This window comes from Thermobia domestica, chromosome 13, assembly GCF_964235325.1.
Source record: "Thermobia domestica chromosome 13, izTheDome1.hap1.1, whole genome shotgun sequence".
NCBI lineage: Eukaryota > Metazoa > Arthropoda > Insecta > Zygentoma > Lepismatidae > Thermobia > Thermobia domestica.
Genome location: NC_137466.1, coordinates 77,319,413 through 77,345,114, shown reverse-complemented (window position 1 = coordinate 77,345,114; position 25,702 = coordinate 77,319,413). Strand labels below are relative to the sequence as shown.

At 34.7% G+C, this 25,702-nt stretch overlaps 1 protein-coding gene across 1 annotated transcript in view; it reads right to left on the bottom strand.

Moving 5' to 3' along the window:
- Positions 1-25,702, bottom strand: part of Dhc16F (Dynein heavy chain at 16F) — a 418,273-nt gene that overhangs the window by 180,981 nt on the left and 211,590 nt on the right. The window contains exons 37-38 of the mRNA XM_081735970.1: positions 14,570-14,796; positions 7,053-7,264 (exon numbers count right to left, since the gene is read on the bottom strand). Of these exons, the coding sequence (XP_081592096.1) occupies positions 7,053-7,264; positions 14,570-14,796 (439 nt within the window). The remainder of the gene's footprint in view (positions 1-7,052; positions 7,265-14,569; positions 14,797-25,702) is intronic.

Genomic DNA, 25,702 nt, shown 5'->3' with positions numbered 1-25,702 from the left:
GGTTCTGAATCCGAGGTTCCGAAATCCGATAGATTAGAAGAGAAAGAGATCACTACTGTTGGCCTTATGCTTAGTTTCCTTCCATAGGATATATCAACGGAGGTAAGTTCTTAATCTATTTTTGACGAAACGCAGTCACCTGCAAAAATGTAAATAGCCTATCACAATATTTCTCCTTTGCATCTGACATGAGATTTCACAGTAAAAGTTATTTATACACACATATAGATTTATATATATATATATTCCATACTGAGCCTCTGTATGAAATTTAAAATTTGACTATTAAACAGAGCACTATGTTTCTTTTTCACGTTAGATTTTCTATAAAAATATCAAATGATACATCAATATAAGCTAGTCCAATATATTGCATTTTTTTCCTGTACAAAGTATACGTTTGATCCGTTACCGGACAATGTAACCAAATGGTTACGTAGTATATTTTTATCGTAAATAGTAATCAATTTGTGGCATTTTGCCGTTTTCATACTTGCACATTGTTGGGCAATGACTTACAAACAAGAACATATCGAGAAAAATAAAAACATAAACTGCTTACCTTCAGTATTTAATATTTTCTGTCTGCTTCCAGCACTGCTTGCAAAACAACAACATATCCACACACTACTTCCCGCATAAAATTCACCAGAGTTGTCACAAGGGGGCAATAGCTTGCTCTCCCATCGCAGAAAGTATGTACACAAATAACTACAACGAACAATCCGGAAATATAACACTCTTCAACCCAATAGGCAAAATCAAAAAATGTGTAACCATATGGTTACGAAAACTCGTTAAGGGTTAAAAAGCTGTTGTGGGTTTATGTTCACTTTTAATGATCGAACCGATCAGGGGCGGACTGGCCCACCCTGGTACCCTGCAAATGCAGGGTGGGCCCCCAAACAGGTGGGCCCCTCCACCAATTTTAAAAAGATGTGCTCAATTAAACCTACCAGCAACAAAAATATGGCAGGGTAACTCCCACAAACTTGTGTTTTGCATAAAAAAGACGTAAAGTTAAACTTTCATGAACAGACCTTATTCTTCTTCACGTTTATCGACTTGAAAAGGTTCCGTGTATGAGCCGATTATCTAACGGCTACAAAAATGATTTGTACGTTACAATCAGACTTAAAGCAAAAACGAAACGTGTTTTGTCCTATTGAAACTAAAGCTATGGAGTTTGCAAAGGACTTGAAAAGACAATTGAAGGATGCAGGATACGATGTTGCAGTTGAAACTTCTCTCCTTGCAAAGAGAATACCAGTAGCAACTCTTCAAGCAGACGAGCTTTCCCATGATGAGGCAAGAATTTTAGATTCTCCATCAAAAGTGTTTCAGATAAACGTTTTCAATGTTATTTTCGATATTGCAATTGAGCAATTACATTCTCGGTTTATCTGGAATGACAGTCTCATGAAAGACATTGCATGGCTGGATCCTACCCGTTTCCATGAGATAAGTACTGTAGAAGAACTACCTGATGCAGCTCTCAATACTCTACCACATTATTGCAAAGTGGAAAGAGAACAAATTGAAGAGGAACTGCTCCAATTTTCTTGCCATTATGTAAAAAGCAGGATATAAGGAATGAGCATGGCAGCGAGCAATATGCTCATAGTAGTGAAAAAGAGGAAAATGAAGAAGAGGAAGATAATGAAACTGAGAGTGAGGAGGAAGATGAATGGAAATGCGTACCTGCAAGACAGTGTAAAGTGTGTCTAGTTTGTGCACTGCACCTGCTTCACGAATTAAATCTTTATGGTCCATTAATCCATCGTTGCATAAAGCGTATAAGTATGTTCTAACTCTATCGTGTACCCAAGTATTATGTGAAAGAATTTTCTCGATTATGAAAGTGATCAAAAATCGGTTGCGTTCATCGCTTGGACAAGATTTGTTGGAAGACTTTATTCTTTTATTCATAGAAAGATCATATACGTTTGATTACGACAAAGTGATTGACGATCTTGTATCTAGCTCCAAAGAATTAGGTAGATATTTGAAATTGTGAGTGTAACTGGGGCATAATGAAGATATTAATATTAGGATACATTTCTGGCATTAATATTAATATTATATTATATTATATTAGGTTACAGTATGCAATTCAGTAGAAAATTTCAACCAATTTGATATTAGAACTGATTTATGAGGAAAGAAACTTACATTATTTCTGTCAGTGCTTTAATTATTTAGCGTTTCAAAGTTGACTTGAGGTTAGTTTTTACTTATTGCACATACGTATATATATTTTGAGTTTTCTAAAACATGACACTTATTTGTTTAAATAAATGGTTTAAATTCATTATCTAAAAAAACAATAGCACTATATAAATAACTGAAAGCACCAATTCCGGTATTGTGTGTGTTTACAATAAAAAAATGATAATGCCAATTACACACTGTATGAGTTACTATTAAAATGTTCCTACTTCAGATTTTTTGTAATTAATGTTTTGCTTTTGTATGAATATATGGGATACTATTTATGGGTTCGAAGATGGACTTTTATATGTAATACATATGAAGAATGCCAAGTACATTTTTTACATTTTTATAAAGTGGGCCCTCATTTCAGTTTAGCAGGGTGGGCCCTATGGTTGCCAGTCTGCCCCTGGAACCGATACAGACTTATGACTGGCTTGGGTAATTACCATGTCTTTTCTTTTCAATTTTAGCTCTCCGAAACTCTTACCTTTAATTTTTTTCCCATAGCTGCCAAACCCATTTCATAAGCTTTATCACTGTTAACGCTATCATTTGACACAAAGCCGGAATGTAAAGATACGAGATCCCCTGAAAGCTTGGTAAAAGGGTTGTGCTGTCTTAGCCAAAATGTAAATTTCTCAATATCCTTGTTATCTCTTTCTTTCCTTGATTCCCGCAGTTCAACATGCTGTTCAGTAAAATTTAAGGCTGTTCCTGCAAATTTATCTAAGGCTTATTGTATCTTTAAACAGTACGGTGTTCCATGAATCCATTTTGACAAAGTTCTATCTGTTATTCTGGACGCATTAGGCATTGTTCTATTATCATGTCTGTTCAAGTTCCTGACCAATATTTCCCATTCCTGCGAACGGTCAAATAACCTTGTTCACTAAATAATTCGTATTCTTCTTTTGATAGTTTAGATTCGAGTTTCAACATATGCTGAGCATATAAATGCACGGATTTAGCATAGGGCAAGTGGCCTGCAGCATTGAAGTATGGAAGCATGTCTACTACTGTACTCAAGTGCATGTTCCAGTTGCCAGTTCTCTCTGCAAATATAAATTTCAACATAAGATCTATGCACTTAATTAGATTTAGCCAAAGTTTTGCTGTCCTGCTAGATTTTTTTATCTATTCAAAATTTGTTTCAATGTTTAAAACAGTTTCTGTAACTTCATCATCCAAGTTAATTTGCTCGAAATCCAGTTCCTTGTCAATAAGCTGCTGACATATGTCTTCTAATTTCTTGCAGTCCTCTTCAATCTTTGGATATTCTTCTCTCATTATCGTAATGAGAGACGCTGCAGTTAAACAATAAGCTCTTATTCCTCTAGAATATGTATGCCCACTTAACATGTGATTAGCAGTTGCCGAACCATAAACAGTTTCCCATAGATTTTGTAAGCCACTTCCTTCCATTATGCGGCCCACTGATCCCATATAAGACATTGAAAGGTGAAATCCACCTAACCTAAGAATAATCTTTGATAAGTCACTATTAGGATCTGACCTTTCTACGATTTCTGTTGCTTTCAGATACAATGGTTGGTCAAAAGTAGCAATGCAAGGTTGATTTCTTTTTCTACATTGATCTGCAGCAAAAGATAAAGCAGAATAGATGGTAGACATATTATTTGGGTCAAAGTTTATAAATGGTACTGCCATAACACATGTAGATTCAGAAGAATGCTTGGTGCTGCAAATAATGTTCATAAGCCCATTCCAGCCAGGTTGCTTCTTTATACCTCCCATCCAAATTAAGTTTATAGGGTAAAAATTGTACATAACTCTTCTGTGCTCTTACTAAGATTTCTGAGCTCACTGTGCTATTTCGTCGGATTACACCAGCACTGAGGCTAGCTGACCCGGTGGAGCACATTTTTGTTATTTTTTTCGTTCTGTGTCAAATAAATACTATCATAATATACCTCGTTTTAAAGCTTAGACTTCGATCTAAAACTTTCATTTGAAACATTTTTTTTACTTTACCTCGTAGAAAAAAAATAAAGGGAATTTTTCCCGCCAAAAAACTGTTGTTTTCTCTTTAAGACACAATTGCCACGAAACTATACATTTCTCTAGAAAAATAAAAGACACCTTTTTTTTTAGCTTAACAGACAAAGAAAATAAAAAAAATTGCGAAGCATTTGCTCCACTGGTTTCGGAGTTATGGCTAATTTTCTGAGACGGCAAATTCACATTTAAGGGGGGCTGGGGGGAAAGCACAAGGGGAGAACCGGGGACTTTTGGGAAATTACATGTCTCATCATAGTCTATCAACAGGAAAAAATTCAGCTCTCCGGGAATTGCTTCCGACATCTAGCTTATTTTTACCTTCATTGACTGGGCTATGTGGTACACGCTCGCTTCCTCGACCCCTTAGTGGGTGAATGCTTACCTGGTATGTCTTCTTTTTTATACTGCTTGATTATGTTCTTGATAGCCGTCGAACCCAATGCACAACCATTTTCTTTGCACTGCTTTTGAATTTTAGAAACCGAATATTTGGCGTGGAAAAGTCCAATTACGTAGCCCTTCCAAAAACGGTTCACCTTTGGAGCCATGATGCACACGATACACAGTTTCGCTTGGCAGACGATAGAATGGACCTCCAGGTATAGCACACGCGTTTAACCACTTGGTTCGGTCGCTTCTATTGTCAGGGGTACGGGTGTAAAATTGGACACATATACGCGGATCGATCTTCTGTATTTGAAAAATGTTAAGTGTGTACCTATTAAAAAAAAAAAAAAAAAAAAAACCTGGTAACCCCGAACACTCTGTGAGGGTCCCTCAAAGCTAAGTGCTGTAACAGTCGTCAGGATTATTGCCAACACCTTCTTTATGAAAATAGTGAAGTAACAATTCACAACTCACTAAATACCTGTATTTTGAATGAACTAAACTTTATTTTTGTAACCGAAGGGAGTGTAGAAAAGTCGCTACATTTATATATATTGTCCCTAAAAAGAAATTCAAACTTGAAAAAAAAATAAACAATTGATAGAAGGAAAACAAAGGAAATTCTTGGGCCCCCTGATATTTGTCGGGATTATCCCCCTTATAGGCGGCCTTGCTACAGGTTAAGGTTAAATACGAACCACCTTAATGCATTCAAATTTCAAAGCTCTATCAACGGGAATAAAATCCAAGAAATCATGCACTAAAGGCGCGCGCGCTAATCACTAGACCACAGATGAGATTTGCATTACACATAAAAGACGAGTAGCAGCACACATATAAAGCAATATCATAAACAATATATTGAATATTCTTACTAGCTCATTGCAATAAGTGCGTTCCAACATACTTATACAGCGTGTACATAAAGTGTCTGACATATATTAATTATTAATAAATCAGATACTAATGAAAATACGCATAAAATGATAGCAGTGATAGACAGATAAATTCAAAAAATCTTTCTTTCCCGATTACAAGAGTGCATAAATGACGCTACCAAGGAAAATTTTCTCTAATTGAAGAAAATCACGACTCCACAGGAAAAAGCTCAAACTGTGTGCTAATTTCCTGAAACAAAGTCGGTGATACAAATGCGGAGAACTTCGGAACACGTTACCAGAAAAGTCTTTCTAGAAATGGTATTCTTCACGAAAAAAAGAAAAAAAGAAAAGAAAAGAAAAAAAAGACAAGGAACAAAAAGAAAACTAGAAACAGTGAGCGTCTTAGATCAGAAGCCTTCGTGATGTCCAAGCATAAGCAATGAAGATGTTCCACATGTCCAACAACCATTTGTAAGCAGTCCTAGGAAATATGTGCGAACAGGAGAAAGGAAATTGGACATACTTGTATCTACAGTTCACAAGATCGACAGAAATAGCTACGGCTCTATCTGACGAAGTTTGTTTCCTTATTTCAGGTACAGTGAATCGTCATAATGTGCACATTAGCGGATCCGAGAATCCGTATGTCTATCGTAAGTGAAAAGAGATTCTCCGAAAGTCAATACGTGGTGTGGTGTTAGGCACAATCAATTTTTTTTTTTTTTAATCGGCAGTCACAGCAGTTAGGAAAATTATGCTTGACATGTTAGGAAAATTATATATTTCCAGAAATCGAAAACTTCAGTCCGATATTATTCCTTAACAAGACAAAGCACCCCACAGAGGTGCCACTGTTCGTCGTGCTTTGAACGAACGTTTTCTGAGAAGACAGAACGACAGGAAGGACGCGTTGGTCCGATTCCGTGGCACCCAAGGCTATCCGATTTTTTTTTTTTTTTTTTTTTTTTTTGTTGTTTGTTTGTTTCTGGGAATATGTGAGGAACACTGTTTATAAGACAAAAGTGATGAGTATTGATGAATTAAAAGCCAGAATAACAAACGCAATAAACCACTGTGGATATCAATATGCTAAACTGAACGTCGAAAGAACTCGACTGTCGTCCTGATATTTTCCGTGCGACAAAAGGTGTATATATATATATATAAAATTGTATTGATAGAGGACACAAAACTGTTTGAATTTATCTTTCTATCACCTGTATCAGTTTATTTTTTATTTTCAATTCATAATTTATTAATAGTTAAAATGTTTCACAGATTCTGTATATACCCTGTATATTCGTCACTTTTAGTATAAATAAATCGTTGACAAATGCAGGTTTGTCAATTGTATATTTAACAATCATTGTCAATACTGACGACTATTACAAATTCAGTGTTAAATTTGAACACAGAAGTTTTTATTATTATTATTATTACTGTTCATGTCTATAATTTCGTAACTTGCAAATATTTTATTTAAGGCAATTTCATATTATCATCATAGAAAGCAAAAGCTTATTTTCGAGATTTCACAGTTTGATTACTTACCTGTATATCCAGTTAGAAGCACCGGTTTATCAACAGATATAAGCTTTTCCATTATATATCCGTATCTTACAGTGTCAATTGTAGGAACAAGTATGTCAAAGAAAGCCATAGATTTACTATACGTAAAAACTGGACTTATTTTATCCCATGTCTCCAATTTCTTCTTCTGAGGATCCATGTACAAACTCCACAGATCAGGGTTTGGAGGCAATCTTTGGAGTAAATAAAAAATACACTAATTGAAACATGCATAATAATGGAAAGCCATGCATCAAACATGAATATTTGATTTAGGAAAAAAAGAAAAGAAAAAGAAAGAAAGAAAAGTTCACATGTTTGCTCTTTGATCGCACAATATGAGACAGTAATGTAAGTTCAAATGAAATGAAATGAATTCACAACCCATAGTTTCACAACTCATAATTATGCCCTATAGTCTAAAAATGACGGATGATTAAGAAAAATAAATAATAATGAAAGAATTGGTGGGATAAGAATGTAGGAGAAAAGGGATAACTCCGAGAAAAAACACGGACACGATGTTGCCTCACCATAAACTCATTTGGTCTGGGATCAAACTACAGACACCTCGCACCAAGATGAGCGCTCTGCTACTGATCCACTATAGCCCCGATGATATAGGGATAATATAAGAACCCAGCAAAGGTATGTCTTTTACATGGGATGCAGCAAAGTTCACCATATGCTTAAAAAATACACTAGAAGTCAACAATTAAAATCTATTAATTCTTCTAAATGTGATTAGCAATCAAGCGTGCTCCATCTAGCTACCATTTTTTTAATATGATGGTAATCACGAAAATGATCAGAGTGCTATATCACATAACCACGTTACATTGGGAACTAGGTAATCTTTCAAGGTCGAGTTAACCTTACAAGAAATAATCAGACAACACAACTCGGAAGCCAAGAGATGTTACTGTGTCAAAAATTCAGGGGAAAAAATATAGACCTCTTGCAGAATGTTTCTACAGCCAAGGGATTGAGTACCTTTCACCTAACTATTTTAACTGAAAAGCAACATATTCCTATTTATAAACAGCACTATCCTGTTCAATTTGCTAATCACGTCATATACTCAAAATAGGTTGTGACAGCTGTCGCGCGCTATATATACGAGGTGCGATCGGAATAATGATTACAAAGCCTATTATGGCTTATGTGTGAGACATAGCTGAAAATTCAACACACCTGATAGTGTAGGGGATTCATACAGAGCGTCATTTAGGGTAGTAGGAGGCGGCAATTCCCCCTCCCCCCAAAGAGTTTGAGGAATACATATGCTTTAATTGATTGTTTACGGATATACCAGTACAAAGCGTGAAAGTGTTATGTCGGTGGTGCTCTTGCCCCCCTCAAGCGGTCTGAAATGACGCTCTTGGGATTCAATACTAGTATTCGATATACTCATCTGTTTTGTTCAAGCACCTGTCACAACAACAGATGAGGTTTTTCGCACCGGTAGCACAGAAATCCGCGTCAAGTTCTCGTAGACACCGTGAAGCGGCGGTTTTAGCATCTTTATATGCTAGATAGTACTGGTCAGTCATGTCCTGCTTTAGACCACGGAATAGATGAGTCAGTAGGGGCTAGGTCAGGGCTGTAGGTAGGTGCTCTAGTCGTTCCCAGCGTAAACGCTTAATACACTCAGGTTTTTTTTTTTTTTTTGTGTGTGTGTGTGTGTGTGTGTGTGTGTGTGTGTGTGTGTGTGTGTGTGTGTGTGTGTGTGTGCTGAATGGGGTCTCGCATTATCATCCAGAAGAGATACGGGAAAGACAGGTATTAGTGTCGAATCAATCGTTTTCAGGATCGCTAAGTTAACTGGTCGCAGTTCAGATGCGTTTAACTTCAAGTTCAACCCCCAGCGTAAGTAAGACACCCTTATCATCCCCTGGGTGGGGTTGGAAGGGGTAACATGTAAAAAATAATCGAAAATGAGATATATTAATGTCGAATCTAAAGTTTTTGGAATCTCTAACTTGAATACCTACACTGCCGAGCCTATTTAAGTCCACGGTGTAGATTACGTCATTATGAAATTATTTTTTCTAACATACTATCAACCGTTAATACTCTCTTTCCTTACTATACATTTTCTCTCTCTCTCCCTCTGTATATATTGGGAGAGTTCAAGCCACCGATCTGGGGTTTCATCATTTGTGTATTTTCCACGCAGCTTACCATTCTACTATTTTATGATTGAGCGTTTTTCTTCCCTTGCTAGTTCATGCAGAAAGACAGGAGTGAAATGTGCAATTCGCACTTTTTTAAAGCTATTTTCAAAGGTTTATTCCATATATATGCAAATCCATGTTGATATTGCTCTTACAATACCTCACTATCGTGTTTAAGATAATTTCATGCCAGAAAAGTACGTTTAAAGAATATATGAAAGAATGTTAAAATGTTATGTTCGACTAATCCCAGGGTTAATAATTATAGTTTGGATTCATACAGGGTTATGCATTCAATTCAGTTGTGCAATATAAAGAAAATATAATGCTGATACATAAGTCTGAGAGAATTAAACCAATAAAGGTAACTGTTAAGTTAAACATCAACGTAATTGTGGATTTTAGTTTAATATTGGTCTACTTTAGAAAAACAAAGAAATGAGAAGTAAACGTGCAAATTTCTTATTTGTTTTAATCGGCGCAAGTGGAATCAGTATTAAGTGTAAACTGACGCAAATATACGTAAATATTAGCTATTGAACTTCCAATAAGGAATGCTGTTATAAAAATCTTACTTTCTTACAGTCGTTGGATACTATCAATCTAAAATACGTACAGATTATTTTACCATGATGAAACTTCAGCATTATTCTTGCATTCTAAATATTCAAATTTCTCTTACTGGGAAAAGGCAGAATTGCCCAAAAAAATTAGCTTAAAATAGTCTATTTATTGGAGTCTAATTTAAAAATAGAGAGACATTTTTGTTCAGTTTAACGACCCACGATTATGCACCGAGGCTAAATGAGACGGTGATAAGAAATGGAAGAAAATGGTAGAATGAAGAAAGTGGGAGGAAACTAGTGAAATCCAAGAGCACTCACGCTCATGGTATTTGTCTACCACACAGTCCAGGGATCATACGCACCAGAGATAGAAGTAACAAACAAATTATTATATTTTTTTTATAAAGATTCATAATTTTAAAGATTCTTCTCATCGTGTTCATATTTTATTTTTTACAGAAAACAATTATAAAACCCTTTCTGTTTTCCTGAAGAAAATACAATTTTAAGAGCCCAGTTTAAAAAAGAAAGGTAACTCGTCTTATGCGCGGCAAAATATATTCAGGTTTTGGTTTATTTTCTGTTAGATTGTAATACTGACATTGCAAGTAAATACGATTTTACTTTGTTTTCTGAAATTTCCAATTCTTTTAGAATCACAACAAAGGTCAGTTCCCTCGAAATTTCCTATGCAAAAGACGAATCGGATGAATCACATGTTATACCAGAAAACAGCAGAATGTTTTCAAATATTCTTGTTTTACCCTCTTAACTTCAATGGGTTTTTCATAAATTACTCCTTAGTTTGGGCTCTAAGGAGGGGTAACTGGAGAAAGATATGTTTTGGGGACACTCGAATTGGCATTATTCTTGCATTGAAACAATTAGCAAATCACATGAAGCAGATGGTTAATCATTGTAGTCTATTTGTAGTTATAATATTTTCCCTACTTCCATCGCTTATTTAATCATTCTAGATTAAAAATATAAATAATGTATTTTATTATATTTGCGACTTAAAATTACAGTAATTTTCTATATTGTAGCTATATTGTACGTCTACAACAAAATTATCACATGCATCCTGGAATATTATAACTCATTTCCACCCCTGATTGTAGGGAAAATGCAGAGGAAAAAAAGTTCGTAAAGATCTAGGGTAAGTTTTTCGGATTTTTTGGAAGGCATTTTGTGACCAAAAGTGTACTATGATTCATTTACTACCACAATTCACAAAAGAAAATCTTACCCTCTGTGTGGTAACGCATCAAATGTTGGAGAAACACCCTCAAACACTCTGTAAGCATCTGTGGCACCACTGTGCACACATATTGTGCTACTCTAGGTCCTTAACTATTGTTTATACTAATCTATACCTCACATTCAGCTCCGTGGCTATCCCTCGAATTCTCATACGCCTATTGTCGCTAACACACTCATCCATCGCAGTACGGTTGTGATCTGTGGCAACAACATAGAGTCCGATTGGAACAAGATAGATCGTTTCTTGTAGTTTGACCCGTGTGAAGCATTCGTGCCCAATGCATGAAAGATGCATGTGCATCTTCGATACACATGCATCTTGATAGACATCCTTCATCCGACGTAACATCTCAGTCCGTCGGATATTTTGATATATTCTTTGACTTCCATAACGTTAGAATTTATAGATTTCCAAACTAAGAAAAATACTATGATAGTAAATAATAATGGATTACGTGTACTGAAATATTGCTGTGGTGTTCCAAGGCTAAAAGAAACTCAAAATATAACGAAATATTTATATAATATTCGATATTCGTTTTATAAGTAACTTGTTTTTGTTGATTTAATAATAATCATAACTAAAAAAAAAAAAAAAAACCTTTTCTTCTCTGTTAAACTAGGCACATAGGCAATTTGCACTTCTAATTAGTTTTAAAGCTTACATTATAAGTCAACGTACCCTTAAACTAGCATTAATAATTCTTCAAGAAGTAAGTTGTTGCTTAAAATCTAGATAACAATGAGGAGACAATGTATTACAGTACATTCCAAAAAAAAAAAAAAAAAATCTAGAGCTCTTGAATTTAAAGTAATATTATTCATCAGCACTTAGATATAATATCTCATATAAAAATTTGTTAACACAGTTTAAATAAAATGAAATCTTAAGTTTTACGTCCCACAATTATGCCGGATAGACTAAAGGAGATGGTGATGATGAGAAATGAATGAAATGGTGGAATGAAGAAAGTGAGAGGAAACGGGAGAACCCCAAGAAAACCCACGAACTCCGTGTTTGTCCAATACAAAGTTCACTTAGCGTGAGCTGGGATCGAACCAAGGACCCCGTGCACCAGAGGTGAAAGCTCTACCACTGGGCCACCGTGGCCCCTTAACAAGGTTTAAATTTGCTAGTTGGTCCAATAGTCAGATAAAGAACGAACAAATATTACAAATATTTTTATTAACAAAAACCCTTATCATTATTATGGGGAAATCATCATTATGGGGAAAACCCTTATCATTATTAATCATCATTATGGGGAAAAAATAATGTAATAATTTGAATTTACAACAATATATCCAAATCCCTATAGGATTTCATAACAGACGACTTGCGCCTCATACTTGAATCAGCAATAAAATAGCATATAAGATACATAAAACGTCGTACCAATTATAGACTGCATCCGGAAATACAAAGCCACAAAAGGCTTTATATATATATATGTTGTTTGATCTCTTTATTATTAACAGCATTTGTTCCGATTTCTGGTAGCACAGGGAGAAGTGAAACACTGTACAAGTAAGGACATTATTTCTTCCTTATAAGCACATCTAAGAATATATAGGTTCTCTGTAACCATTATATTTGTTCCAAAATAAACATCGGACAGCTTGACAACAATATCTTTCGGGTCTTCTTTAACGATTTTGAGCAACAAAGTAAAATCTTTAGCTAATTGTTGCTACCACTCCCAAAGTTACCGGTATTAGCCATGACTTGCAAGAATTTATATTTATCCAAACTGGATTCAAAACATTCTTCATGAACATCGTCAAAATGGTTGTAAGCCTCCTAGGATGTCTCTACTTCCGTCTTATTGTGGGTTACAGAAGAAAAATCTCGTCCAGTTCTTTACCAGGAGGTAATGTGCCTAAGATCGATGACACATTCCCGCGCTGGATGGCGATGCTGATACAAATGAAATTAAATGAAATTTTTGAGTTTTACGTCCCACGATTATGCCGGCTAGGCTAAAGCAGACGGTGATTATGAGAAATGAATGAAATGGTGGAATGATGAAAGTGAGAGGAAACGGGAGAACCCCGAGGAAACCTACGCACACGGTGTTTGTCCACCACAAAGTTCACTTGGCGGGAGCAGGGTTTGAACGCTGGAGCAGGGTACCTCACGCACCAGAGGTGAACGCTCTTTCACTGAGCCACCGCGGCTCCCAGGCGATGCTGATACGTTGGAAAAGGAATGCAGTAGCTCGGGGATCACCAGTCTTGATCGCTATTCCATGACCAACTTCATTAATGAAATTAGATCCTTCGTGACCCCAAGATCAATTGGTTTCTATTGCTACTGTTACAAACCAATATTTGTCCAATAGGTTAAGTCTTTTGTCTGATTGTCTGTGAGCGGCGACAAGACCTGCCTGAATTGAAGAATGAGGTATGTTGGAAGGGGCAAACGTAACGGAACATGTGAAATTCCAGACTAGTGCTTTTCCGTTTTCCCACGGTACCAAGGTCATGCCATCAGGCCTTTTACCATCAGAACGGCAACAATCATTTGGTTCTTTTATTGAAGGAACTCCCGCTGATACGAGGGCTCTACAACTGATGTCGTTCACAATATGATGTCGAGATTGTCTTCCCGCACTTTTTTTTTTTTTCATGCAAGACCATGTAATCCTTTATTATCAACATATGCGTTGCAAGCAGGACAGTAGTGAGGCTCACAAATATTAGCACCTAAGCACAGAGCTGTAGCAATACGAAAGCTCTTATTAGAAAGGTGTAGACCGAGTGTGTGAGAAGGTAGGTCTTGAAGCCATGCTTCGTTTTTGGAGGAGAAGACAGCTAACAGCCTGGCCTTGTCAACTGGGTTAGTTGATAGGAGTGAAAATAAACGAAGCTTGACTATAGGTTTATCCCAAACAGACTGGACGTGTCTTTTGCCGTTAGGTGGAGGATCCATTCCAACCAGACTAGTCCATTTATCGATGCATTCTTGTACATCTCGAATCAAGTCTAAGTCAACCTCCTGTTGAAGAAAAGACCCAATTAGTTCTCATGAGCCATAGAATGATGCAAGGAAAGAAGGTATGCGATATCCATGGCTCGACGAATCCCAAGGCCTCCATTCTCAACTGGTAAGGAAGCATGTAACCATGAACTGTCTTTCAAAGAACAGTTTAGAATGAATTCCAGTCCTGTTCTAAGGGTGTGGTTAAATATTATTATGAAAAGAGTATTGTGTAAAGGAAAGAGTAAAGTGTTAAATTTACTTAAGATAGAACTTTTGATATTCCCAACTAAGGAAAATGAAAGTGGTTATGATGAATTTATGTTTGTATCTTCTTACTTAGACTCACAAAGTCCATCTATTAATGTTTCTTTTATTTCTTTTCCTTTCTTTTCTTTTCTTTTCTATGTTATTTCTAACATCGATAGATTTCATCATTATATCTATCCACATATTACAACCCTTTCTGTGCATTTTCCCTAAATAATTTTATTATACAAATATTTAGCTTACCTCGCTTCAGGATGTTCTTCAAACTGATTTCGTACGTGAATTTCCCACAGATCACGATAACTCTCAAGAACATTGCCTCCCACTGCCCAAACATAAGAAAACACGAATGCCTGACACACAATATTCTTTAATCGAATTTTATCCGCCTCTGAGGCAGGGAATACTGCTGCACCAGACAAAATACTCTCGAACAAACTGCATAACATTGCAACTTTGCTAACATCAACCTAAAATAAACGAATTCATTTAAATTTTAAAAACAATTTCAAATTCACATTTCTTCCTGAATTCAGTACATATATTTAGGTTATTCAGTTACATACACGTTATCCATAATAATTTATTATTCAGCTTTATTTGTGTTCCAGCATTTTCCAAGATCAATAGTAGTTTATGTCAAATGTATCTCATCACAGTTACACAGCATAGAGGAAAATTCGATATGCCTTATGTCTTCCAAAATTTAATTACTAGCTTCATGTTTCTCTCAAGAAAGAAAGAAAAAATAATAAGGCAATCAACAGATCATATAGCCGTTTCTGTTGAATAAAAAAATGGCCTAAAATGAGTATTGGTAATGGTGTTTCAATTATCAAAATATAAGGGACTTACATAATATATCTATTGTTATTCATTAGAGAAAAGAATAACAATAACATAGACCGGAGCGGTCTCCATATGGGTATAATGGGTAAATGAGCAAATTAGTAGTGCTTATTTGGCAAATTGGAATTCATTCGGCTATCGTGATTTTAGGAAAAATTCTATTTTACAATTCAAATTTAAATTATTAAACTAAAAAATAAGTAAAGATTTAGTTCTTCCAAGACAGCCCAAAAAGACCCAAGATCTGTGTATGAGGCTCCATATTTCTTTAACTTTGGCACTCATGAATAGACTTCAGATCGATATGCACTTAAAAAAAAAAAAAAAAAAAAAAAAGCAAGTATGAGCTAAAAATCGCAAAAATATGCACTGAAAATATGCGACTATGCACTAAAAAGGGTAAATATGCACTAATCAAAAGCTAAAGTTAAATGGGAAATTTTATTACATCTTTAGGATAAAATATTGTATTACTTGAACTACATATATTTGGTGTAGTCCTATAATGCATTCATGTTACAATACACAGTTATGTATTTTTCGATATTTTCTGACAAAAACCTTCTGAGTTTGTTAGTCAATATATTCTGTACACTTAAAATGTTCTTTCCGCGTCACAGTAGTCAAGGGACAGTATTCAAACGAAGAAATAGAGCGACTAGATGAAATATGAAAAATTGTATATGTATTATGTCAGGCTATAATATTGAATTTACATAGTTTGAAAGTTTACTGAAGTTTTACATTGTGAAACGAAACTCTCTTGTTGGTAGATAAATAGAAATTTGACAGAAAAATATATTTGTTAGGGGAGGTGACATCATCTCTTAATTCATACACTAACCTACTATAATTTTTGAGACTAATCCTTACACAAATGTATTCTAACTGAAAATTCATAATTTTTGCCTAATTTTGATAATTAATTCTAGATAGGGAAGCGCACGAGACGAGTTGAGACAGGATTTTCCTGAAAAAATTCGAGTCGAGACACGGCTCTTCCAATAGAGAAATATACATTTTTCGAGTCGAGCCATCACTTTTACAGCACATTTTCGAGATGAGACAGCCACAAATCTTGTCTCATCCGCATCCCTAATTCTAGAACAATTAGTTCTGTATAGTTATAAAATTATACTGTGATTCTGATTTCCCCAACCGATCTAATTGCTTTATACATATTGTCCGAGGTATCTTATATTACTTTCCTTCAAAAAATACAAAAAAGAAACGCTATACGGTAGTAATCTACGACTATTTATGCGTAAAACGTTGCGTTTACACTTCCTTTTACAACTGTCGGAATTGAGGTTTTTTAAAATATGGTATATAGATCGTTAGTACCATGTCAAATCTGAACGCCGTCGTGAAATATAAATAACAGAATACATAGTTGACACCAGCAGACAAAGCAAAACAAGATAGTTCGTTTTATAGTACTGATTTAGATGGGACTTTTTTTTCAAAATACAGAGGAACTTGGATAATTCGAAAGTCTATAATGCTAAATCGTGGTTAATTAAAAGTTTTTATTGGTCTCTTAAATTTTTTTATTAAGTCAATGTGAAAAAAAAAAAATCGTGGATAATTTGAAGTTAAACTTCTTGAAAATTTGATGTCTCTTCAACAATATGTCGCTGAAAATATTTAAATGGAGGACAAGTGTAATATTTCGTTTATATTTTCAATGTAAATTGGTCAAGTCTCTGGGATGGTCCCTAAGCCACAAATTTTACAATGCTTCGTAAAACTGTAATTTTTCACATGAACAGGTATACTCATGTCCAAAATGATTGTCGCATATCTATAACTGTTTTCTTGTAAGAATATAATTTGATAATAATTCTACAGAGTACTCTTAGTACTGGTACTATGTGTATAATCGAGAAATGTATATTTGTGGTAAATTTCATAGGAAAAGAATTATAAATACGAAAATTAGCATGAGTAAAACAAAATGTTGCTAAATGGACAAGAAAGTTTAATTTTCGTTTTATTGTTCTTATTTACTGCTCTTTTGACATGAAATTTGCCACATACATGTCTTTGCCGATTATACACATACTAACATTATAAGAAATACCGGGCGAATTCGTTATTAAATTATATTCCTACAACAACATATTTATAGACATGTGACAATAATTTTGGACATGAGTGTACATTTCACTGTGACTGTGTGTCTTGTTATTCAAAGTCGCTAAGTGCTGTAATACCTATAGATTTTTAATTCTAATTTTGATTTGATTTTCTAAATAATGTTAAATTGTTTTACGTTACAATCTTACCCAATAAATATTTACTTATTTAAAGAATGACTTTTAGGTGTTTAGTTGACCTAAAACTAAACCAAAGAGATGTAACTTTTCTAATTCGAAATTTGGATAATTTGTATATTTTTAGTGGTTTCTTTGGTTTGAAATTATGCAAGTTTAATTGTATAATCCTTGTTATCCCAAAAAATAATCTCGCTTTTTATAAACAAAAATTAATAATAAAGTTAACTAAAAAAATAATATTTACTTCTTTAACACATACTTTGCAAAATATATTATCTCCTTGAATGTTAACGTTTCATCGCCTTATATTCATTGTTTCAGAAGATAACTTCTAGATTTTTCTTTCGGCATTCTTACGAACCACACAATTTAAAATCTATACGCACACAACAGCAGAAACTTTAACTTCCAATATCGGTAACGTGAAAATTTTGTTGTAGGTGATTTGACACCATTATTTATATCTTCTTCCAAATAGGTGACAGTCATGCATCATTGCCGGAAAGATGAATCACCCACCCTTTTCTAATTCTCCCTTCACATGACCTTGAAAGAAGTTCTAAACGGACAACAAAAAATCATTTGAATGTCTTAAGTCTATTTATATTAGAAATTCCTCGAAATTCCATTTTTTGAAAGAAGTTGTTGGACGTTGAAAATTATTATCAATTCGATCATTCCTTTAGGTATGCATTTATATGCACTAACGAAATAAATATGCACTAATATCCGAAATATGCATATACAGGGTAAGTCAAAATAAGTGTTACGAGCCAATATCTCGCGAACTATACATCGAATACGAAAAATGTTAAGAGTCAATGTATAATACAGAGCGGCCTAAAAAATGGGTCAAACACGAGGTTCCCTCGACCCCATTTTGGGGGAGGGGGTGTACGTGAAATTTTTAAATGGAAACATAGGTTGAGTGATACCTCGTTCGAAAGAGCTTAAAAAATTGAACAATTTTTGTAGGAAACAAATTTTGATATGGGGCACTTTTGCAAGATGGGGCCCAAAAATTGTCCTGTATTAGATAAAATTTCCAGTACTTATAAAGCAGAAAACGATGAAACAAAAAATGAAAAAGGAAAAAGCCATAGGCAACGTGGAATGGTGTTGTCGCGGTGTCCCCAGGGCCCCAATCATGGAGCCCCGGGACCAACCTGAAAATTTCAAATGGGAATATAGCTCGAGTGATACCTTATTTGATACATTGTGGAAACCCAAAAAGCTTACTACAAAACTTGTTTTGATTTCGGGCAAACTTGTTTCAAAATGGCCGACGAAAATGGTTCAACGTTCAGATACAAAGCGCATTGTTCAACTTGAGTGTTACAAGCCAATATACCGCGAACTATGCATCAAATAAGAAAAGCGTTAAAGAGTCAATGTACAATACAAACGACCTAAAATATGGGTGAAACAAGAGGTTCCCCTCGCCTCCCATTTTGGAGGGAGGGGTGAACGTAGAATTGCCAAATGGCAACATAGGGCGAGCGATACCTTCTTTGATAGATCGTGAAATACCAAACAGCTTAGTACAAAAGTTTCGGCGGCCATTTTGAAACAGGCTTGCCCGAAATCAAAACAAATTTTGTACTAAGCTGTTTGTTTTTCCACGATGTATCAAACAAGGTATCACTCGACCTATATTTCCATTGAAAATTTTCAAGTTGGTCCCGGGGCCCCATGGTAGGAGCCCTGGGGACACCGCGACAACACCATTTCACGTTGTCTATGGCTTTTTCTTTTTTCATTTTTTGTTTCACCTTTTTCTACTCAACCGTTTCTGATTTATAAGTAATGGAAATTTTATCTGCTACAGGACGATTTTTGGGGCCCATCTTGAAAACGATGTCCCATATCAAAAATTGTTTCCTACAAAAATGTTTCAATTTTCCAAGCTCTTTCGAACGAGGTATCACTCGACCTATGTTCCCATTTGAAACTTTCACGTACACTCCCTCCCTCCAAAATGGGGGGCCGCGGGAACCTCGTATTTGACCCACTTTTTAGGCCACTCTGTATTGTACATTGACTCTTAACATTTTTTTTTATTTGATATATAGTTCGCGAGATATTGGCTTGTAACACTTATTTTGACTTACCCTGTATATGCACTATAAAACTCTGCTATTTTACCCCAAAACAGCTGAAATGAATTTCTATTTAAAGAGCATATCAATATCACCTCAGGAAAGAAAAAATATATATGCAAATATGCTAAAATTTGAAGTTTAATTATAACTTCTTTTATATATATTTAAAGTTCCATTTACACAGTATAAAATCTAGGTAATCTAGAGAATATGCAACGAATGTGTATATTTGTGCGGTAGGCAGTGTATTATGCATTTTCGTGTATTAGAGTATTGCTCATATTCTAGAATTTCCTTAGAAATAAGAATCTTTTTAGTGCAGTTTGTTTGCAACTTAACTGGATTTTCGAAGTTCCTTACTTTTATAGATATTTGGCAGAAATTTTTACAAGTGAACATTTTTATAGTAAAGATTTTTAAGTAAATTTAGCTATTTTATAAGTATTTAGAACATTTATTTTAAGATTTCGAGATTCTATATTTTGTTTAATACATGTTTGTACCATTATTTCACTTAGTTACTGTTTTCGTTATTGTTAAGAATACCCAGCAATAAGATTTTTTTGTTTTCATTGTTAGAAGCTTGCTTGAGGTAAAATCTTATCGTATAATTTTTGATCCTCTAATCCGGAAATTCCCTCGAATCACATGTTTTGTACTCTTGAAACGCCACCTTCGACAAACGATTTTCACACTCATCGAGTCTATGGTGAGCGTTGACCGGGACAAGGACAGCGTATCAATTAGTGGACAGTCTTGCGTATTCGAAGTCAAGACAAGTGACAGGTCAATACTATTTTATAGTGCTCATAAGAAGACAATTTCGTTCTAAACTTAAGGATTTGTCAACCTAGGCAGTGGCGAATATTAAGCTTCTATTGCGAGACTTCATTTCGCCGTTCTTTGGATAGCTAGCCATATTCTGTTTCGCTGTTGGATTGTTTAATTTTTTCTGTGGACTATGCAGTCTATAGCTACACTGCTGAAAGAGGACTAATGGCATCTCGTATAGTTTTTCACCACAACTATAGCCTGCAACTCTTCTTCTACTCAAAGAGGTAAGATTTAAACTGTAAGAACTTTCAGCCTCGAGAGTCGAACTCAGGGTATCTAGCACAGAGTGCCAATAATTCACCAAAGTTTGCTGAGCAGTAGAAACCTTTTAGGAAGAATACTATACTTCAATATTAAATACTATACTATGCCTCGATAGAAATGAATGTTATTCACTAGTTATTTCATTTTGTTTCCCGGTAATTGCAAGCAAATGTTCCAGGGCCGTCCTTTGGTCAGGACACGAGGATGTAATTTCCCCCTCCCTTGAGTGTGATTAACACATATTGGTTGATCAAATATATAATATAACACTGATATAAAAAGTGAAACTCTTTTGTCGGCGGAGAATCCTCCCTTTCCCGAACAAAATTTAAAATGACGCTGCGTCTAGCATCAAACCTATAGAGTTATGATAGCACATTGCTAAAGCACTTACATTTGGTTTCAAGAGACGAGGATTTGATCCCAAGCCATGTGCGTTCATAGTAGAGGACATTGTGAGAGAGAGAGATTCAAATATGGAGACGGAGAGATGATTTGCATATGCTAGGTTAGAATTGGAGAAAAAATGATAGGACAGCATCCATATTATGATGAAATTTGTGATTTTGTGAAACAGAAGAAGGGAAGTTTCCGAACAGCGAGGATCACATCAAGAATTAAGGTGGGGAACTCTTTTTAAAGCAACCGATGTTTGCGAAGGGAGAGGAAGATCTTGGGAAATTAAGAATTTAAAAAAGCTTCAGCTTCCGAGACGGGTTTCGAACAACGAACCTCTTAGTTAACAAACCATGACTTAATCCATTCAGCCACAGAGAACACTACGCATCTATTCATATATTTTTCTTTTAGCTACGTTGCGAAACTAATAAAATGGAATATTCTAGAAGTTGATTTGGTGTGTGCGCTGTTAAACTCTTGTAGCTTAGTTACAGGTACTTCGCCTTGTTCAAGAACTCTTTTTAAGGCAGTAAAAGTTCGTCACTACTGTGTTGATTGAGTTATATTTGATAGAACCATTTGATAAAGTAGTGTCAAATACTCAGACATAAATTATCTTTTGCGAAGCTCTAAGGGAAAATGAAACAAATCTCCGTAATCATGTTAGACTTTTGAAAAGACCTAGTTTAAAAAAAGCAATGGAAATGCGCTTATGAGTATCATTCGGATGCGAGTATATAACTTTAAAAAATACTACGTTTACATCATGATATGTTAGATGAATGGCTATTGTAAGGGACTCCTATGTGAATCGTCCTAGGTTCGAAACTCGACTGTTCTTATTGTTTTTGCTTTTAGCTATGCTCATACTGTGCATTCCACAAGTTCACTTTTGAATTAAATGTAGTCGCAGCTAGTTTAAGCCAAAGATATTTTGAAACATGAGATTTGTTTTAACATGCTTTTCTTTAACTTGCGATGATTCAACATTGATATTAAATCTTAAAATCTTAATTTAACTCATTTTCCTACGTCATATCATGATGAACTTTCGCACAACGAAGAAAGTCGGGTGATAATACAATATTCCATTATTACTGTAATATACTGTATTTATATATCTTTACAAATTTTTGACTTAGAAAAAAACGTTTAGTAGGCCATACAATGCAACATTCCTGGAGGAATTTCAAACGAATTTAGTATACGTATAAATTACCATCTGAATAATATACTGTAGTGGAGTAAGAAACTGAAACCATTTCTAGGAGGGGAAGGGGTGACATGTAAAAGTAATAAAATACGAACGATATTGATGTCGAATTGGTGTGGTATTTTTTAAAGTTATATATTTGCATCCAAGTGACACTCATAAGCGCATTTTCATTTTTTTAACTAGGTCTTTTCAAAAGTCTAGCATGATTACGAAGATTTGTTCCATTTTCCCTTCTTCTGTTTCACAAAATCACAAATTTCGTCATAATATGGATGCTGTTCTATCATTTTTTCTCCAATTCTAAACTAGCATATGTAAATCATCTCTCCGTCTTTATATTTGAATCTCTCTTTCTCAATGTCGTTCACTATGAACGTACGGGATCAAATCTTCAACTCTTGAAACCAAATGTAAGTGCTTTAGGAATATACTATCGTAACTCTGTACGTTTGCTGCTAGACGCAGCGTCATTTTAAATTTTGTTCGGGGAAGGGGGGATTCTCCGTCTACATAAGAGTTTCACTTTTATATAAGTGTTTTACTATATATTTGATCAAGCAATGTGTGTTTATCAGACTCAAGAGAGGAGGAAATTACACCCTCCTGTCCTGACCAAATGACGGCTCTGGAACATTTGTTTGCAATTACGGGAAATAAAATGAAATTAATAAATGAATTCTGTCAGTAGTTCTTAGAGCTCTGCTCCCGCATTACAAACTTTGGGAAGCACAAAACCTCCGTTTATGAAGCTATGGGAACATTTTGTGATTTTTTTTTTAATTCTGGCTCTAAAAGGTCATTTCAGAAGAAACAAATGAAAGAAATGGTTTTAGAGCTACAAAGCTTATGAATATGCTTCCTGTTTCTTTTGTCTGAATGGAAAATTATATCAGGTCACACAGACTGCTTTAGACGAGGAGAGGAGGAGGATGGGGAGAGTTGGACTGAATTCTAGGAATAGTTAGTCGATCGAGACGTGTGTTTCTGAATAGTAAGCACACGGCGCAAGAATTTCTTAATAATTGGATTTTTGTAACATTTGTACATTTTCTATGCCGCAAACTGTACCCGTAACTTATAAAAAGAAAATCCATCTAATGAAATAAATAAACATATATTTTATTATTAGCTACTTTACGAAAATAGCCTACTGTTTATAATTGTCTATGAAGTTGACTACAGTTATAGTACACATTTCTTCGGATTCAAACGTTAAATTCTTTTTATTCTCGTTTTAGCCCTAGTTCGTTAATATATAATAACTTTAGATCAGAGATCGATAAGCTATGATATTAAATGTACTAACTAATAATTACTGACCATAATTATTCCTTTTCGTCCCTTTTATTATAAGGATCGTGCCTAGATACACTTGTTTATTCTTCTATCCATACTTGTATTATATATCAACAACAATTTCTTCCATGACAACCTATTAATTACTTCTTTTCTCTTTTAAATGTATATCTGTTCAGTTATTGCGCCTCTGATCATGTCGACAAAAACAGGTACAGATTGATAATACCGTTATAATAATATCGTTGTATAAAATGTCGCCCAGAACGGGAATTCCGTAACAGTATTACAGTGAAGGAAAGAACCCTGGATGAAATATTTTTGAACATTCACCTTTTGAATACCCCTTGTATTAAATTATTATTACATTAATATAAGTATTTTTCTTCTCTTTTCCTTCTCCATATATATATTAATTCATTCATAACAACATTTTATTTTATTACTAATCACATATCAGAAAAATGTCGATTCATTAAAATATTGTTTAAGGATCTATTCAAAATTATATCTAACAGATGACTTACGCAGAGTTACTAGTTAATTGTTCGTTTTTTTACGTTGAGCGATAACATCCATATACGAATAAAATTATTTACAATTAAGATCGTCATCATATCAAACGTCAACAAGATCAGAAGGCAATAATTATATTTAGAAACTTCAATTTAAGATCAATGTTATGAATTTCAATTTAACATAATCAGATTTCTTTCGAACACGTAAGATAAAATAAAGATAAACATAATACTCAAAGTTAGCACAAAGATAAAATAAAGTAACAACACAAAATATTTAAAACAACAGGTATATCATACTCATATCATAACATGTCGCACACTTATAAAGTTCAAATGAAGTATTCATAACACAACTCGTAACATCCAAAAGAATAGATAAAGGATTGTTATCCAAGTTTAGTTTAGTTAACACATCAGGATTGACCAAGGTTTTAACTAGCTTTAGCCATTTGTTTCTTGCCATACCTTCAGTTTATCAATATTGCGAAATCCTACAGATTTGCCTGTTTTAGCGTCAATCAATTCAAACACTAGGATTAATTTCCTTAATACATAGGTAAGGGCCAGAATAGACGTCACAAAACTTATAAATTCGCTTTAAGTTAGCGTTGCTTTGCGAATGAAGCTTCAGAAATACCATATTACCAACTTTGATCTGATATTTATTTTCCTGTTCTTGCTCTACCTTTTCATTATGTCGCTGAAATTTTTGAGATCGACGAGTTCGAACCATACTTATCAAATGTGAGGGTTCTAAGTCCTCTGAATCCCTTAGTTTTATATCAAAATTATGTTTAATAGGGTACAATGTATCAGTTCCATTATGTATATTGGCCGGAGCCACACCCAGCGAATCGGAGATCGAATAATTTAAGAAGTAAGTAATTTGAGCAACATATTTTATCCAATCGGAATGTTTGTCTTTACACAAATGTCTGAAAAGCATACCAAAATGACGATGAACGTTCTCCACCACGGAACTGCTAGGATGATATGGAGTAACAAAATGAATCTTGATACCCGCATTAGTCATAGATCTTATGAATGAGTCACTACGAAACTGTGAACCATTATCGCATAAAATGTGTTCCACCGAGCCACAATGGGGTATATATACATGCACTATACGATATGTAATAGCTGAAGATGTCGCTTTTCTCAAAGGGTAGGCCACAACATAACGAGAAAATACATCCATTACAGTAAGTAAATAGGATTCTCCAGAGGATGCCCTTGGTAGAGGACCATATAAATCTATAGACAGAAAATAATGAGGTTTATCAGGTAGTATTGAGAGTAGGCTTATTAATTGCACGATTATTATGCTTAATGCGCATACATTCCTCACAGTCATTGATGTACGTTTTAATATGACTTTTAAGGGATTTCCAAAAAAAAGATTTGTTAATCAGATCGAAAACCTATCGGTAACCAAAATGTCCAAAACTGTCGTAATATGCCTTCAGTATCTTGGGAATTAATACAGGAGGAACGCTGATTTTCTTACGGTTTTTGAATTTGAAATCTTTAATTAATAGTACATCATTTGATAACTCAAACGTAGAATTCCACCTTTTGGGGCAATTACATCCTTGGGTACATGACGATAGATGGCT